This window comes from Megalobrama amblycephala, linkage group LG4 (genome assembly GCF_018812025.1).
Source record: "Megalobrama amblycephala isolate DHTTF-2021 linkage group LG4, ASM1881202v1, whole genome shotgun sequence".
In the NCBI taxonomy this organism is placed as follows: domain Eukaryota; kingdom Metazoa; phylum Chordata; class Actinopteri; order Cypriniformes; family Xenocyprididae; genus Megalobrama; species Megalobrama amblycephala.
The window spans coordinates 20,725,973-20,743,670 of NC_063047.1; the positions used below are offsets into that span (position 1 = coordinate 20,725,973).

General features: G+C 36.4%; 2 protein-coding genes across 8 annotated transcripts in view; one reads left to right on the plus strand and one right to left on the minus strand.

Annotated features, from left to right (window-relative positions):
* The window catches only part of arl15a (ADP-ribosylation factor-like 15a), a 212,349-nt gene that overhangs the window by 484 nt on the left and 194,167 nt on the right, over positions 1-17,698 (plus strand). Inside the window, exon 1 of one of the 6 annotated variants that reach the window (XM_048188211.1) lies at positions 5,525-5,839. The exons of 1 other annotated variant lie outside the window; for it this stretch is intronic. In XM_048188211.1, the coding sequence (XP_048044168.1) occupies positions 5,786-5,839 (54 nt within the window). In that variant the 5' untranslated portion in view covers positions 5,525-5,785. Of the gene's footprint in view, positions 1-5,524; positions 5,840-17,698 lie in introns of those variants that run through there. 4 more of the 6 variants (XM_048188209.1, XM_048188210.1, XM_048188212.1 and 1 more) reach the window with 4 other exon arrangements.
* On the minus strand, positions 581-1,642 carry hspb3 (heat shock protein, alpha-crystallin-related, b3). 2 transcript variants are annotated; one of them, XM_048188214.1, is made up of 2 exons: positions 864-1,642; positions 581-829 (listed from the first exon to the last, which is right to left on the minus strand). In XM_048188214.1, the coding sequence occupies exons 1-2, from the start codon at positions 1,280-1,282 to the stop codon at positions 817-819; spliced, it is 432 nt and encodes a 143-aa protein (XP_048044171.1). In that variant the 5' UTR covers positions 1,283-1,642; the 3' UTR covers positions 581-816. The 2 variants fall into 2 exon arrangements, with proteins under 2 accessions (XP_048044171.1, XP_048044170.1); XM_048188213.1 differs by having other exon boundaries at positions 581-1,641.

Genomic DNA, 17,698 nt, shown 5'->3' on the forward strand with positions numbered 1-17,698 from the left:
GTCATAGCCGAAAGAGACTCAAGAGGAGCGGATTCAGTATAGACCAATTTGTCAGCGGGTTCAACCGATTCATTAAAAGATCCGATTCAATTAAAAGATCAGTTCACAATTCGGACATTGCTATGTAGATGCTCAGTATCTTTTAAAGGGTTAGTTCACCCCAAATGAAAATAATGTCATTTATTACTCACCCTCGTGTCGTTCCACACCCGTAAGGCCTTCATATATCTTAGGAACACAAATTAAGATATTTTTTATAAAATCCGATGGCTCAGTGAGGCCTGCATTCACAGCAATGACATTTCCTCCCTCAGTAATAACACTATTTTTATTTTTGGGTGAACTAACCCTTTAAGCAACTTTTAAGATGCTTTCTCCATTTATATACAAGAGACACATTAAATTTACTTTGAGTTTATACGGTTTTTACAGTATTATGATGTGATGCCAGCCGATGACTATTTGTTTGGTTAACACGTTTGGCATGCTGACACACGTGTTTGCAATATGACATAATGAGATGTCATTGAGATAAAGCACATTCCTGCAAGGTGACTGTTATTTTTATAAACAGAACATATGAGAGGCTCGTTTCATTTATTAGAAAATGACATTTTTGCTGGTAAGCAACTAAGAATTAGGCAGGCAATCAAGCTGAATGAATGTTGTTAAATGTCTGCGGACATGCAGAACAAAGCTACACTGTCATATAACAGCAAATTATGCGATTGCTTTATGATGTAACTGATTTAAAACAACAAAAATGTTCTACTAACACAGCCCACGTTTGATCATGTCATGATGAATGATGTTAAGTCATTGCATTTTCCTAATCACACGCTGGCCACCATCGGTCCTTGGTCTCCACCACTAGTATCCCGTCATGACACAGCATGGCTTTGAGGTCCCCCGCCTGGAGCTGACCGTCAGGCAGCTGATACTGTCTAGTGAAACTCCTCGACACAAACCCATGCTCGTCCATCCTCACCCCATGCCGACCTCTGATTAGCAGCCACCCCTGAAAGACCTGTATGAGTATGTCTTCTGGTTTAAACTGAGTCACGTCCAGCAGGACTTGAAACAATGGCTCTCCTGAATCTTCGTCCTCACTGTCCGCTTGACTCCCCTCAGTGTCCATTTTAACCGGCAGACATGCAGGTCCCGGCAGGGCAAATAGTCGATGATCTTCAGTGCATTCATTGAGATTCCTGGTTTTGAAGTGCTCCTGGTAGCGCACAGGGCTTGATATCCAGTGGGAAATGGTGATCCCCTCTCCTGCCATGACACTGGGCGCAGAGGTTCCCTTGGCTTTTTGTGTAGTGAATGTGAAGAAGCCCAATGCCGTTAGAACCTACCGAAGCTATAAAAAGACAGTCCTCTGCTTAGGTTTCTGGGCAAGGGATGGGGCGGACCATTTTTAGAATAGGCAAAGAGAACTGATATGTAGGAAGCTTGTACTCAACAAGCATATTATGTTACATACACTACTGTTCAAAAGTTTGGGGACATTTTTGTGACAGTAAAGACTTACTTGCATTGTTACATAAGATTTCCGTTTCAAATACTGTAAAGCTGTTTTGAACTTTATATAAAAATGTATCACACTTTCCACCAAAAATACTAAGCAGCACAACTGATTTCAGCATTGATAATAATAATATTTGAATGATTGATACACTGAGACTGTCACTGAGTAATGATGCTGAAAATTCAACCTTGCCATCACAGGAATAAAATACATTTTCAAATATATTAAAAAAGGATGCTACACTACGTAGGAGCAAACACAAAACTCATTTTAAATTAATATATTCTAAACTATCTGGCACACATACGAATGTTGTGGCTTGTCGTATGACAGATTAATTTTGGGTGCATGCAAATACCTTAGTTTTACTTCTGTGAGGTATGTCAGTTTATGGACAAATGTGAATGATAAATCAATACTGCCACCTTGTGGATATTTATAAGGAGTACATATAGAGAAATTCTGGACATAGCAGTACTAGAATAGGCCTGGATTACGAAACTGATGTCTTTATTCTTTAGTATTCGTATGCTTGCTTGGTTGTTCACTACTGTTCAAAAGTTTGGGGTTGGTAAGATGTTTTTGAAGTCTCTTACTCATCAAGGCTGCTTTCTTAAAAAACAAAACAAAAATACACTGATTAAAATAAGTGGTTTCTATTTGAAATCTTTTTCAAATGTAATTTATTCCTGTGATGGCAAAGCTGAATTTTTGTCTCACATGATCCTTCAGTAATCATTCTAAGATCCTAAGATTTTTTTTTTTTATTATTAATGTTGAATAAAGTTGTGCTGCCTAATATTTTTTTTTGTGAAAAAAGTTCTACTTTTTTTTCAGAGTTCTTTAATATATAGAGAATGTTTTGTAACACTGTAAATGTATTACTGCCTCTTTTGATCAATTGAATATGTCTGAGCTGAATAAAGTAATTCCCCCCCCCCCAAAAAAAAGAAAGAAAAGAAAGAAATTGAGATGAAATGGTAACTTACAGTACAAACATGTGCTACTTGTTCAAATAAATAAATAAAATGATAAACCTCACATTTCAGCTTTTAAACTATTTTTAAGATAAGGGATAAGTCAAAATGATAAATGGTTTATAGGTATTTTATCTGCTCCATGAATAATTTTCTATACGTTATTTGAATTTAGATCTTTAGAATGCGCATGAGCTTATTTTCAATCAACTGGTTAAAATTTACAACGGTGCCTAAAAATTTAGTCCGATTTCAAATTTGTTTACACAATAATGACCATTTGAGACCGTAATATAATATTACTTAGGCACACCAGCAGCATGCTTTGATAGTATTATCAGCTTTCTACTTGTACATTTCTAACTTACTGAGTTTTTCCACTCACTGAAGAGTACACAATCATTGGTATTATCATTATGATCATTAGGCTAACACTTTATTTGTTAGTAGAAGATACACTGTAAAAAATCTTGCCTTGGTTTTACTCAAAAAAAAATTGAGGCAACTATTTGCATCAGACTAAGTATTTTGAACTCATCTAATTTGAGTTTGACCATTTGGCTTTTACATGTCTTCAACATGCACCTATGAGTTATTTCTTATTAAAATTTTCTCATAAACATAATCCAAAAAAATTAAGTAGCAATAACATAATTCAACTGAGTATACACCATATTCACCTAAAATAACAGTGTAATATCCTAGATTAATCATATGTAAATTGTATGATGCATGTAATGAGCAGTATGCTGTAGGAATAAACCTCATATCAGTGTTACTGCAGTCAATTACTCATTAAGTAATTGTTTCATATGCCGTTTTATGCTAACCTGTCATCAAGCTAACGTCAGGCTCCACTTGTCACCACGACGGTAACCCCCAAAACTCCCAACATGGCAAAAAATTCTCTAAATCCCACCTTAATAGAACATTAAACAATAATAACACATCTTTTAATTATTTATCTTGCTTAAAAACACATGAAGATAAACAAATTAAACATTTTCTCTTCAAATTAAATCCGATGCAAAGCATTCTGGGAACTAGAAATCCTCCGGTAAGTAGATTATACACAATAAAATTAAGTAAATGTTCATTTAAATATAGGCCTATTGAAAAAGCAGCAAACATCCTCGTTTTGAGTGAGTGCTTCCATTTCAGTAGCAAAACAAAAAAATCCACAACTTTCCAAACAATTGAATAAATAAAGACAAGATTACAGCAATGCGAGGAGCATCGCGACGCGTCAAAAGCAAGGTAAACAGTATGTGGTGCAGCGCGATGAGACAGTAAACAGATGCCCTGTACCTGAGGTATGCGGTTGCGAGCTTCCAACAGCGGTCAGGATTTGTAAAGTTTCCATTGATGTGTTGCAGTGTATAGATAGACCGATGTATACGGACCGTATCAAGCTGCGCAGTGCGGCGCGAAACAATGGTCACGGCTGTTGTTGACAACACTTAAAAAAATTGCCTTAAAATATGAAATATGAGAAAAATTGCTAGATTTATGTTGCAGTATTAAAAAAAAATACGTCGTCACCACGTGAAAAGGGTTCATTGCATTAGCCAAATCCAGCAGTAAATATAAGTAAATGTTACTTAAATAGTATTTTGGAAATGCATGTGTTTACAAAGCCTTGTCTAGATTACTCAAGATAAGATGTGCAATATATAATTATACTAAATAAGTTTTTGCTACAAATCCAAGCTACTCAAGTTATCCAAGTAAATTAACAAACAAATATTTATTTGTAAAAAATAATTATTTTTTTTATGTTACACTTAAACTTACTTACACTGGGTAAACCCAGCCTGATCTGCCGGCGATTTGATTTCGCCCGGCAGCTCAGTCTGGAAACCCGTACATTCATTTCTACTGCTTTTGTTACACTTTTGCAGGAACCAATCACAGACTGGCTTATCCACCTTGCTCGCTATTTGCGGGTATATCACGATGACGATAGAGAAGCGACGGCAAGCACGACCGTCGATCCAATTCCTTTTAACTTCTCGACGATGCTGAATGACTTCTTTAGTTTAGCAAACAAATCGCTCGAGTGGGTGTAAAGATTTGCAGATCATTGTGTCAAATTGTTGGATTTTTGAGGTAAAATCATACCGTATATTGTATTGTTATATACTATGTTGATAAATCATCAATTAAATATTTTCCATCTTATATTCTGCATAATTGTGTGTTTTAAAATAAACACTGACAAAAACTATACTATAAAACTACATATTTTAGGGCTGGATATATATAACATTGATATAAGTGATTACTCGGATTTAAACCTACCTATATTGTAGTTATATAAAATATTCACAGGCAGATTTGCTTTATGTATTTCCCCGGCGTCAAATTAGGCACATATAAATGTCAGGAAATGCGACTCCAGGCTGTATCCAGGCAATATCAATGGATTAGGTTTATTTGACAAGCTGTAAGAAACACTTTCGAGTCCAACCTTTTTCGCAGTTTCCTCTATTAAATCCAGTCATGCAGCAGGTTCTTTAGCCACTCAGTCCAGCTGAGGGAGCGCGTTCCAACGGGAAAGTGACGTTGATGCATACCCTCTATACAAACTAAACCTGTCTGGAGTTTTCGCGTCGCTCTGCAAAGTACGTCACCCGGATCGTTGATCTGATTGGTTGAAGAACTATACAATTGCGTGAATAATGATCACGCTTCTTGTGCAGTAGAAAATACATAGCAGACTCCCCAGACCAATGTTCAATTTTAAATTGAGCTTGGTCTGGTGATAGCCAGACAAGTACATTTCATACATTTCTTCAGAATATGTCATAATTTAGCTGTTTGTCTGTTTTTAAGGTATGAGATGTGATTATTTAAACCAAACTTCATCATTTTTGACTTTTTTTTTTATTTATTTTTTATTATTATTCTGTATAATTTATTGTGTGTAGGTGTGTAAAAGTAACTAATCCAATTAGCAGTTTTATTTTGCGGTACGAGTCACTGAGCTGATAATCTCTTGAGACTGTGTTCTACTAATTCCCTTCAGTTGTTGTCTCTCTCTCGCTCTCTCTCTCCCTGAGTATACACCCACCTCTAGCTCTTGTTTATTTATGAATGGGGAATGAACAGAACTGTTTCCTCTTTTCTCCATCCTTTTGTTTGAAGAAGGACCATTGATTCTCTGTCTTCGTATAGTATCTTTCTGTGTTCCCTCTTCAAAGCTGTCCTCCTCCTGGCCTCATTCAGTAACTCTGGCTTGGCTTGTTTGTTGTCTGGGGTAACGCTGTTGCTGGGGACGATGTCAGAACACATTCAGCTCTCAATAGCCCTGTGTAGGATTGGCTTTTACACGGTAAGCCGAGCACACGTCTCCATATTTTGCCGTACATTTTATGCATGCACCCGTTGGTGCAGTATCTATGATTTTAGTTATTTGGATTTTTATCCAAACTTATTTTGATGGAATTATGTTCTGTTATAATCTTACAGGCTACTTGAAGCTACAGGTGGCATTGTCAACAATGTACACAAACCTAACACTGCTATAATTCTCCCATGTAGATCTGCATGTATGATTACGATAGCTGGAGTCATAATCTCTGACAACTTTCATGAGCTAGCAGTATTTCAAAAATTATTAAACTCTGGTGAATATAGCACCTGTATATCCCCAGTGAGTAGTGTGGCAGGTGATAATTAACTGTTGGGTTAACTTCTGTGCTTTTATGTAAGAAGTCACAGGGGAACCTAATACAGTAGAAAAAACAAACAAAGCTGTAATCCTGTTGTAACGTGTTCTTTGTTATGGTTTGAGGTCTTTTTCTTATCTAGTCTTCCAGATTAACAGTTACTAGTGAGATGTGCTGTTTTGTTTCAACAATAGAAATGGAAAAATAACTTATGTCGGATTTAGTCCCTTGAGGAAACATCATATACAGTAGGTAGGACTTGGAGTATTGTTGCCATAGCTGCATGAACCTTTCCTCCATTACATAATTCCACCTACCATCACCAATACAATTGCCTCTCTTTCTTTTCGCCATGTTTGAAAGCTGTGTACGGAAGAGCCTCTGTGCCCCTATTGGTCAACTTCACAGATATGACGGAACCATCGTGGAGGACCGAAAAAAAATTAAACATGCTAGTTTTTCTGTTGTGAAGCGTGGCAGACGCGCCGCCGGTTGTCGTCCACTATGACGCACTATACTAGATGAAACGATCGTTTCTTGTGTCCCGGCGCCTGTTGTCGTTTACGCATCACCACGACACCCTACGTAAATATATATAGTGTTTTTAAATGTAATTTATTCTTGTGATGGCAAAGCTGAATTTTCATCAGCCATTACTCCAGTCTTCAGTGTCACATGATCCATCAGAAATCATTCTAATAGGCTGATTTGAAGCCTATTTAACCATGATCCATTTTTTTGGATTCTTTGATAAATAAAAAGTTCAAAAGAACAACATTTATTTGAAATAGAAATATTGTGTAACATTTTCATTTTTGAACAATTCAGTGTAGTAAACGTTGACTTCTTTAAACAAAAATTACTGACCCCAAGCTTTTGAAAGGTAGTATATATTGTTGATGTTAGTCAATATCATATCATATCATATCATATATCATATCATATCATATCATATCATATCATATTGTTTTAAAATTAGTTTAGATGTGTTATATATTGTTAATCTTTCATTTTCATTGGAGTCAGCACAATATGCAGTTAAAAACTACAGGTGTGTGGATGTGGTGCACAGGCTGTGCAGGTGAAGGTCTTATTGTGTGTCATTGGTTTTCTGAAGGATGGCAATGGAGGGGAAAATCACATGCCTTCTATTTTAGCTTTGGTCTAAAATTGTGGCACATGGCTAACGGTTGTCAGGCCTCTCACTCTAAACACCACACCCTCCATCATTCTTAGTTTTCCGTGTGTATGCTACAAGGTTATAATCGTTAACGAAAACGAACGAAAAAACGAAAACTAGGTGGGAAAAAACATTGTCGTTAACTGAAATAAAATAAAAACGAGGCATTACAAAAAAACGATAACTAACTTAAAACTGTAATGTGTGTTTGGCAAAACTAACTAAAATAAAATAAAATTATAGATTAAATGTCCTTAGTTTTCATCTTTGTCAATGTCTTTCATAGAGCAAATAACGTTCAGCTGCATTTCCTTTCCCTGCGTCTCTCACTCACCCGTCTCTCTCACATACTCGCGCGCGCACAGCCCCTCCCCTTCGTGCACACTGCATCTCCACGAGTGTTCGACGCCGTTGAAAGCAAATTCGCGAAAGGTTGGTATCTCGTGAACACCTTTACACAAACACACATTAAAAAGTGGTATAAAAATATTTTTAATTCTGAATATAACTTTGTCAGTGTGTTAATGTCGACCCGAGAAGCGATTGCTACTGTAAGTTATCTAGACGCAAGTTTGAGGTAAAATGCACTTGGGTTGTCGATGTCAAAACACTATATAAGCTGTGATTCAAATATTAAATAATGTAATTTGTTTACTCTTAAACTGAATGTTTGCTTCTTCAATACAAATGTGTTCTGCAAAGTTCACCCAAAATTAAAATAAATGTGAGAAAAAAAATCAAGTTTACAGAGTTTTAGTGTCACTGAAGGTAAACCTGCGTTGCTCATGGTGTTTAACGTTACCTCTCTTAACGTGCTCTTGCTGAATGGCACGGATTGCACTATGGACTATTGTATTGTATTGTACCTTTTGTATGTTTTCATTTTTTTTTTACTGTATTTTATTTTTTATAACGAACAAGCTGCAATGTCACGTTTCCGCTGCTTTGTTGTGTGTGCGTGAGGCGCGGGCGCGATCAAACGGCTGTCTTTGCAGGGGACTTGCCTCATCGTCATGGCAACGGTTCGTAGCCAGGTCAGATTACGTCAGAGTTGGTTGCCGTTTGTTGGAAAACTGTTCACACTGCTATAACTATCTATCCATCTAATATCTATCTAATAACTATCTAACTAATATCTATCTATCTAACTTATAACTATCTAACTAATATCTATCTAATAACTATCTATCCATCTAACTAATATCTAACTAATAACTATCTATCTATCTATCTATCTATCTATCTATCTATCTATCTATCTATCTATCTATCTATCTATCTATCTATCTAACACTGAATGTTTGCTGCTTCAATCCAGATGAGTAGGCTATTATATTGGGTAAATTTAGTATAGGGTGTGGAAACTGTACAGCTGTGGTATTTGTATAGGGTTTGAATTCTGTATAGAAGATGTGTAGATTTTTGGTACTGTGTGTGGATTTTGTAAGAGGTAAAGGAATTTCAAAGGGATGTGAATTTTGTATAGGGTGTTAAATGTGTATATTTTGTGAAGGTGTCACACGCACACTAAAAAAATTGGAAAGCTGTATTTTAAAGGTTTTTTTTTATTTGTTATTTGTCATGTTCTTTTCTCAGATTGAGCTCCCTGACAATCTGACAGAAATGTCTTGTTGTGGCTCAAAAATGGGTTGAATGCATGCGGTTCATGTATGTCTTCTTTAGTCTGTTGGCTCTTTAGGTTTTTTACTGGCACACGTCACTTAGACATTTTGCACTTACTGCAGAGTGTTGAGACTTTACATATTTGTGCCCATATGTACATTTTTACTGGTTTTATTTTTGAATGAATATTTTCTAAAATTGTATGATGTTTTTGTTATTATTACACAATACTTTTTCTGACCTTTTTGAATCTTGCCCCTGACAAATAACCCAAATTACAAAAAAGACTAAAACTAACACTAAAACTAATAAAAACTAAACTAAAACTAAGCATTTTCAAAAAATAAAAACTAAACTAAACTAGCAAACCCACTTTAAAAACTAATTAAAACTAAACTGAATTTGAAAACAAAAAGTCAAAATGAAATAAAAATAAAAACTAATGAAAAATGCAAAACTATAATAACCTTGGTATGCTATACGTGCGTTTGCATGCGACTGCATCTGTGTTTACTCAGTTCTAATGTCAGTCTGACATGTACTTATGTTCATGAGATGGTAAAACCTTTGTTCATTGTTATTAGGAGCACAGTTTTCCTGTACAGAATACCAATGAGATGTTTGTTAACTGCCTGTTTGTTCTAATTCAGGTGGTCTTCATGCTAATAGTTTGACTGACAGTAACAATGCTTGCATTCATTAGGTTCACTTAGGAATTTTTTTAGGAAATGTTTGGCTCAGATTGTTCAAAAACACAGTAGTGATTAGGCAGATTTCCAGATAGTAATGGCAGTATTAGGGCTAGGCGATACAGCTAAAAAAAAAAATGATCACGATACGTTTCATATTGATCGGTATCGATAATTATTAAAAATTTTAGTAGAAAAAAGTTTGAATTTACCCAATGCATTTTTAATTAAATAATTTTTAAAACAAAGCAAAATTAAATATAAACAAATCTTTCTTATTTTTTTTATCTTCATTTAAAATATAAGTGTTAAAGAAACTTAGAGCTGCACAATTCTGTATAAGTTGAGAAACTTTTTTGTTTGTTTCAAACCGAGATCACAATTCTGAATGTCAAGTAAAGGAAATAACGTCATTTACTAGAGGTTCTGACAAAATATTTATTTCTGCAGTCTATTTTAAAATTTTAAATGTATTTGAATTAATTATTTTAAAAAAATCTGTTTGAATGTATGATTCAGTGACTCAAATACTCTTGTTTCATTACTGGATAAATCAGTGTTCATCTGTTGAATGAAGATTCAATGTCAAATACATTTTTTAACAGTCACTTGTCACCACCTGGTGGTGAAACAATGTAATCGATAAATGCGTCGTTTTCAGCACGTTCAATTTTTTTCAAAAGCTGATTTGCTTTATTTTGATCGATAACATAGACATTAGTGTTTTTATCTGAACTATAAACTTTTATTTCAGTATTTCTGATTTCTGATCTGTGTTGCAAATTTGAATATTTGCAACACAGAAGTAAAGATACTGTGTGGTTGAAAACACTGCAGCTGTTAAAATACCGACATGACAACTGCTCTCTCTAGACGAATTTTGAAGTAGATCAACTGTAAGACGTAAGGAAACCATGAAACTGCCACACTGGCGAGCTAACGTCCTTTTTTTCACAATCTCCTCGTAGCGAGCAGGTCACGTTCCGATTGCGAAACTGAACTCCACAGCAACTTGTTTGCGTGTCACGCGTAGCGTGTCTGTTTATGATCCAGGGATGGAGCGAGCTTGAGAGTTGTTCATGCAACCGAACTTCATTTCTGTTTACGTTTTAACGCATTTAAGTGAAACTATATTGAGAGTTATATCGAACATTTTTTCTATCGTTATCGATAGAATAACGATAGACGTACCGTCATCGTTTCATAAAATATACGGATTGGCTGTACACAATAAAACGCAAGGGTGTCATTTTCAGATTTATCCACTCTGGGACCCGGTTTAAAAAAATAGCGGCTTCAGGCTCCCAAAACGCCAGATTCAATACAAAATTTGTACGTATACAGCTAAACGTGCCTCTGTGTGGACAGGCTCTAACAAAGGGAGTGGAACACACTAGACTGAAAGGACATACAGGAAACATCCAAGATTTTACATCCAAGATTTGTGTCAGTGGATTTGTGTTTGGTTTAAACCCAACTGCTAGATGGCAGTGTTATCTCTGAACATAAACGCGCAAGATGTGTGAGGGCGCATGGCTAGCATTAGCATTAGCAATCCTGGCTCACAAGACAATAGAATTATTCCAGCTTCCGCCGTGGTGTACAGAGCTTAAGTGTGGACTTTCATCTTCCACTATAAAGAAACCACTAAGGAGATAGACAAGAGTTATGTTGTTTGCAAAATAAGCCATGCTAAAATCCTATACTTGAGAAACACATTGAATCTGAGAGCTCACTTAACATCTCGACGCCATCTGTGCAGCTGAGAGTGGCGCTTCAATAAAATATGTATGTAAATAGGTAAACTATCCACTTAATTATTTTACAATTCAAGTGTTCATTATGCCGAAAATATTGCCAATGCCTAACATATTGTCACCATACTGATGTATATTGGCCTTTACAACATGTTTTTATTATTGTAGAAGTTTTGCGTGTGTGAAGCCCCAGTCCTTTAGGAAAGTGTCTAGGATTTTTGGTTTGAGAAATTTAGGCCAGCTAGCCACTGCAGGGAAATATCACTCATGTTCCAGGTGTTCTTTATTCACAGACTCTCCCTCTCTTTAACCTCTTCTATACTGATATGACCTTTTCCTTTGTCTGTTCAGACATGTCCTTTTAACCATTGAACAATATGCTTGTAAAATTTATGATGCTAAGAGTAAAACCAGCTTATATTATAGAGAACTTTCTGTAATTTTTACGTTGGTATTTACAGCATAATTGAACCTTGAAACTCGACTTATTTACAGTATAAACCAATTAAAATAATATAGGCGTAATACCTAATGCCAGCAGCCCCAATGTTGCACAACTGTGATTGATTCTAAATGTTTAATATAAAAGAACCTCAAATACTTTCTGAATGAAAACCACTTGATGGTGCCATTTCATTAACTATGAAACCCAAAATATCATGCACTGCAATCATTTCTGCACTTTTAAATACAGATGATTTACAGTCCTGATTATCCTGTAACATGATTTGGTTTTTATTATGAAATGAGGGTTGTTAAATAAAATTATTAATAATTTTAAGCCATTTTCCCGGAAGAGAAAAACTATAAATTTGTAAATGCATATATCTGCTAAAAGTACATTTTGTCATCTTTTATAAGTTCACTACTACATTGCTAACACACAAGGAGGACTAAAAGCCACAAAACACTTTATTTGATTTAAGCAGGTTTATCACATTTGTTTCAAAACACAATGTTCCAGTCTTTTGTTGACCACTAGAGGTCAGTGTATCTGTTTTATCCGGGTGTGCCTCATATGTCCTGAAAAGTGAAGCTGTGGGCTCTTTGATTGTCCCTTGGTAGCTGGATGCAGTACAGGTCATAAACTACTTTTTTGGGGGGTGGGGGTGGGGGTGGGGGGGGGGTAGTGGAGGGTTGCTTTAGGAAAGGATGCAAGGACGAGATATGGGGGAATCGAAGCAAAACATATTGGAACATCCTCACTTACTGAAGCAATGAGGCAAATGCTGTTCATGTTTTTGGAAGTTTTATCAAGTCATTCTTTAAAGGGCACCTATTATGCCCCTTTTTACAAGATGTAATATTGGTCTTGGGTGTCCCCAGAATGTATTTGTGAAGTTTCAGCACAAAATACCCCACAGTTAATTTATTATAACCATTTGAAAATGTCATTTTTGGGGCCTGTTTTAAAAAGAGCTGTTTTGGTGTGTACCACCTTAAATATAAATGAGCTGCATATCCCCGCCCTGCCTTTGGATGAGGGCGTAACTTGCATACCTATGGCAATAAACAGTCGGTAGAAGCAGAATGGCTGAGAGTGAGAGACCCGCTGTTTTGTATGGCATTCAGCCGTACATGTTTGAACCGGAATCAGACCCAGATGATGAAGAGACTCCGGCAGAAGAAACACAATTGAGAATGGAGCAGGACGTCTCTGAATGGTTATTTGATACATTTATGTACTTATAGAGTTTTAATCGCGCCCCCTTTGCAATTATGGATGTGCAACACACACACACACACACACACACACACTGTGATAACGTTCGCGCAATTTTTTGAAACTACAAACACAAATACTGTGATAACGTTTGCTAAGTACAAACGAAATTATATGTATGCGAGGGAACGGTTGCGTCATGTTGACATTACTTGTCGTACAGGTGCTTATGTGGCAAATGTGAGAAGATGGCTACAGAACCAGAAAATATATGCTGCAGGGAGATAGAACAGGTATTAATTTATTTACATTTGTAATTGTTGCTGCACACCAATATCCCTCGTTCTACAGCTTCGTGTCGATGTGCTGGCCTTTGTATAAACATAGCAATTTTGATGTATTGTCTTTACAGAAAACATACACAGTTTTTAATACAATATCTTTAAAAAAATATATATATACGTGTGGATACACACTATACAAACAAGGTTTAAATTATATACACAGACATTCTACGACGACGACAACAACTTTAGACGCATTTGTTATTGAATTGGCTGACATCGACTGAAATGACTATTTGCTCAAAAAACATTAAATACACTTACTTCTTCTGGAGGTGACGTTGGATCGCGAACAGTAGGCAACGATCCACACTTGAGGATTAACTTTGAAGCAAGACCTGCTTTGAATTGACCCTCGTTCTCAAAACAGTCAGTCAAAAAATGATTTGCGCAAACATAAACGTATTTTGGAATTTTGAGTGGCGCCTTTCCTTTGTAAATAAAATCCATCCACTGCGTTTTCAGTGGCTCTGATGTCGGAAGTAAGTGAAAACTACTATGTTCATTATTACATCCCACAACAGAACACTTATGTTTCTTAGGAGACATTACCGGCTGTCGTTGAAACAATGGAGGATGGGTCTATGCCAAAACCAGATTGTCAATCAAACCACGTGGGTGGGGCTTAGCGCAATTCTACGTCACAGTGAGAGCAATCTTAGAACAGGGCGTTCTGAGACAGTGCTTATGAATTATTGAGATTGTAAAAAAACCACTGGGTGGATTTTTCTCATTCTAGGGTGGTTTTGCTCACACACTGCTAACACACATTTATGGTCAAACACCATGTAAAAGTGAATTTTGCATAATTGGTGCCCTTTAAAGTTCCCCTGTAGCTTTCTCTCTCTTAAGACACATCTTTGATAAAATTACATATTTAAACTTTTTTTTTTTCATGTGAAAATATCTTATTCTTTCCTTAAACTAGCTTAAATGTAACTCTGCACCCTTGCTTCATTTAGTCTTCGCAGAACCGTGAATATGCAAATTAGTTCGAAACACCACTCAATCACACCTTCTCAGACTACCTGATCCACTCAGTCAACTGTAGTAAACGCTTCACAATGGCAAGTAGAAATATTGGTTTAATTTAGCCATGTGTTTAAATAGGGCTGCACGATTATGAAAAAAATCATAATTGTCGATTATTCCCTTTAAATTGTAATTGCGATTATTAATTACGATTATCACAATTTACATTGAATGATGTTTTGAATAGCTTTATACCATTGTTTGAAGCAATACTATTTTTTTACTTGGTCTGCTTGATTTCAAATGGTACTTTGATTTTCAAGTAAACAGTAATAAAAAAAAAAAAAAATGAACAAATTACTAACAATAGCACAAATAAATACAATAGAATAAAGATAGAAATTAAATAGACAGCTTTCTTTTTTTCAGGTAGGTCTAACAGTAGTGATCAGGTAAGAAACTGAATAAAGAAACAAAGTAATCAAATGTAAAATAACATTAGATAATCTTCATTGTAAAAATTAATCAAAGTTACAGAAGTTAATCAGTCAAGAGCAGTAAGTGATTTTTTCTTTGTCTTTTGTTTTTTTTGATGAACATTAACAACATAGAGAGCGGCATGTTTATTCGGCTACTGTCCCTTTAAGATTTGACAGACACATTCTTCCTGAACTGTTTTACGTTAATACCTTTTTTTACAGTCTATGGTTAATACCTATACTCACCATGATGAGCATTTTGACATTGTTTCTGAGTGTATTTGACCATTTATTATCCGCGAAAAAGAGCTTATTTTTGCGCATGTATGTCAAAGGCGGCTTTATTATGTGTCTGCGCTTCGTGTGAGCGCCAAATCTGCGGAAATTAATATAATTATGCGCAATTCCGTGCCGAAATTTAGACCCGGTCACACCAACACTATTAAACCGGAGAGCATGAGACGATTGGATGAGAAGAGGCGCGTGCGTCTCAACTCGCTGTCAGAGAGGAGAGCAAGAACGTGCAGCTGGTATCGGTGTATCGATACTCCAGAAAGGAGTATTGGTATCCTTTCTGATATTTCAGTATAGATACATATAGAAATATAGATATTTTTGACAACACTAGGCTGTGTACACGGCTTTTTAAAAATGGCGGGTCCTGGTGTTTCGCTTTTTTCCCGTGGTGTTTCGTGTGCGTTCCTCTTAAACATGCAGAATAATCTAGTGCAGGGGTCTCAAACTCAAATTGGCGGGGGGCCATTTCTGTGATTGACACCTCATAGGAGGGCCATATTAACATTCAAGCGCAAGAAAGCGCAACATTTCAGAAAATTTACTTTCCTTTGCATTATTTCTCATTTACTTTCATTAGGGCAACTAAAATGTTTTTATACCTATACTATAAATATTTTATTTACCATATTAAATGTAAACAGCAGTGTCTCTCTCATTGTTACAGAGTGTAATATAACTTTATATTATATAGTTATATTATATACTTATGATATAGTTATATTATAACTATATCAACTTTATTTTGCCAAAAAATAAAAAGCTCTCATACATACATTATTAGATTTTAACATCTAGTGGAAGTATTTTCCCTTACTTCATGTTAGCTTAAATAACATTAAAATCTTGCACTGAACAACACTGTACTGAACAAATACAATCCCTGAATGCATTTGCACACGCTTCTGTTTCTTGACAGACACCTGCAGCGCTTCTGCTCACACAGCCTGAGACACATTTGTCCAAGATGCCGTTTGAACATCGGTAACGTTTAATGGTTGCATCGGACGCGTTTCGGTGGTTTTAAATCGACGCTCGTGACTTAAAGTCAAGAGCTTTTACTGTGATTTAGGCAAGCGCGCTCATAATAGAAGCGACGCGGTTGAGAGCGCGGCTCATGGTTGCATAGCAACGACAGACGCCACTGGAGCAAAAGCGCATTGGAAAGAAGGAGAATGCGGCGCGGGCGCTTATGTGACGCGATATGTGAATGCCCCCATAGAACGGCGACTTTTTCTTTGCATATCAGTCATAATGTCCCGCGGGCCGGCAGTTTGAGACCACTGCCATAAGTGATAACAAAATAAAACAAAAGTTTTAGAATAACTCGCGGGCCGCACTAACACTAAACTTTGATGTCAGGTGGGGGGCCACAAAATATCATCCCGCGGGCCTCAAGTGGCCCGCGGGCCGCGAGTTTGAGACCCCTGATCTAGTGGATATTTTTCCTTGTAATTGCGCCTTTGAACGATTACGAAATCGTGGCATCCGTAATCGTAATCGCGATTAGAAATTCGATTAATTGTGCAGCCCTATGTTTAAACCAGAAACTGATTCAGAAGAAGAGGATTAGCAAATTATACTGGGTAGTCTGTACAAAGTAATGGTAATGCGTTTTATGTATCGCTCTCCACAACTTTGGACGCATAATGTTAATTGATGATTGGCCTTAGCCTATGATTAGCCTAATAGCTAATAATGTGTAGCTAATGTTACACAAACTATGTTCCCATTTGCCATCACAGAGTCAGACAGCTGCCTTCAAAAAATCTGCATCCTTCAGTGCTTCCCACACATAGACTTTACTTGGGCGGGCCGCTCTGGTATAATAACGGCCGCCCAAGTATATTTGGAGACACATTTTTGCTTTTATTATTTTTATCCTCTTATACTTTTATATCTGCCCAATATAATAAAACCATCTGCGAACGATTAACTAATCGTTTCGTACCTTCTCGTTATGTGTGCGTCAGAACCGTTTACTCCCGCTGACATTCCCACGGGCACTGCATTTTGCAAAGTCACAAGAGGGCGCTGTTGCGCGTTCTACAAGCTTGCGCAACAGCGTTTCAGACTGCTTTAAAGTGATTCTCAATCAATGAAAAGCGCATGAACTCAAGTTGATGAATTATTACAATGTCTACTTCATAGCCTTTATATAAGGCCATCCTTAAAAATATTCTTGTTTGCCGTAACCCGACCGACCTTGTCAATTTAGGACCGACTCAATTTTTTTTTTTTTTTTGCTTTAAGTCCGACCGACTTGCCGGTTGTAAATTTGCGTTAAGACCGACCAATTTGTTTTTTTTACTCTTCAAACAACTTATACAAAAGCAATAAAATAATATTAATTATATTTAAGTAAGTATTGTAAATATATAAATAGCCTAGGCCTACATACAAACGAAGGCTACGTTCTTTCTTTTAAATAAAAACCGTCATCTATGTTTACACTATTGGTTAACGGATGTCACACTATGGCCGGTGCGTTCTCTTCGTCTCAACCCGTTGAGAGACGAGA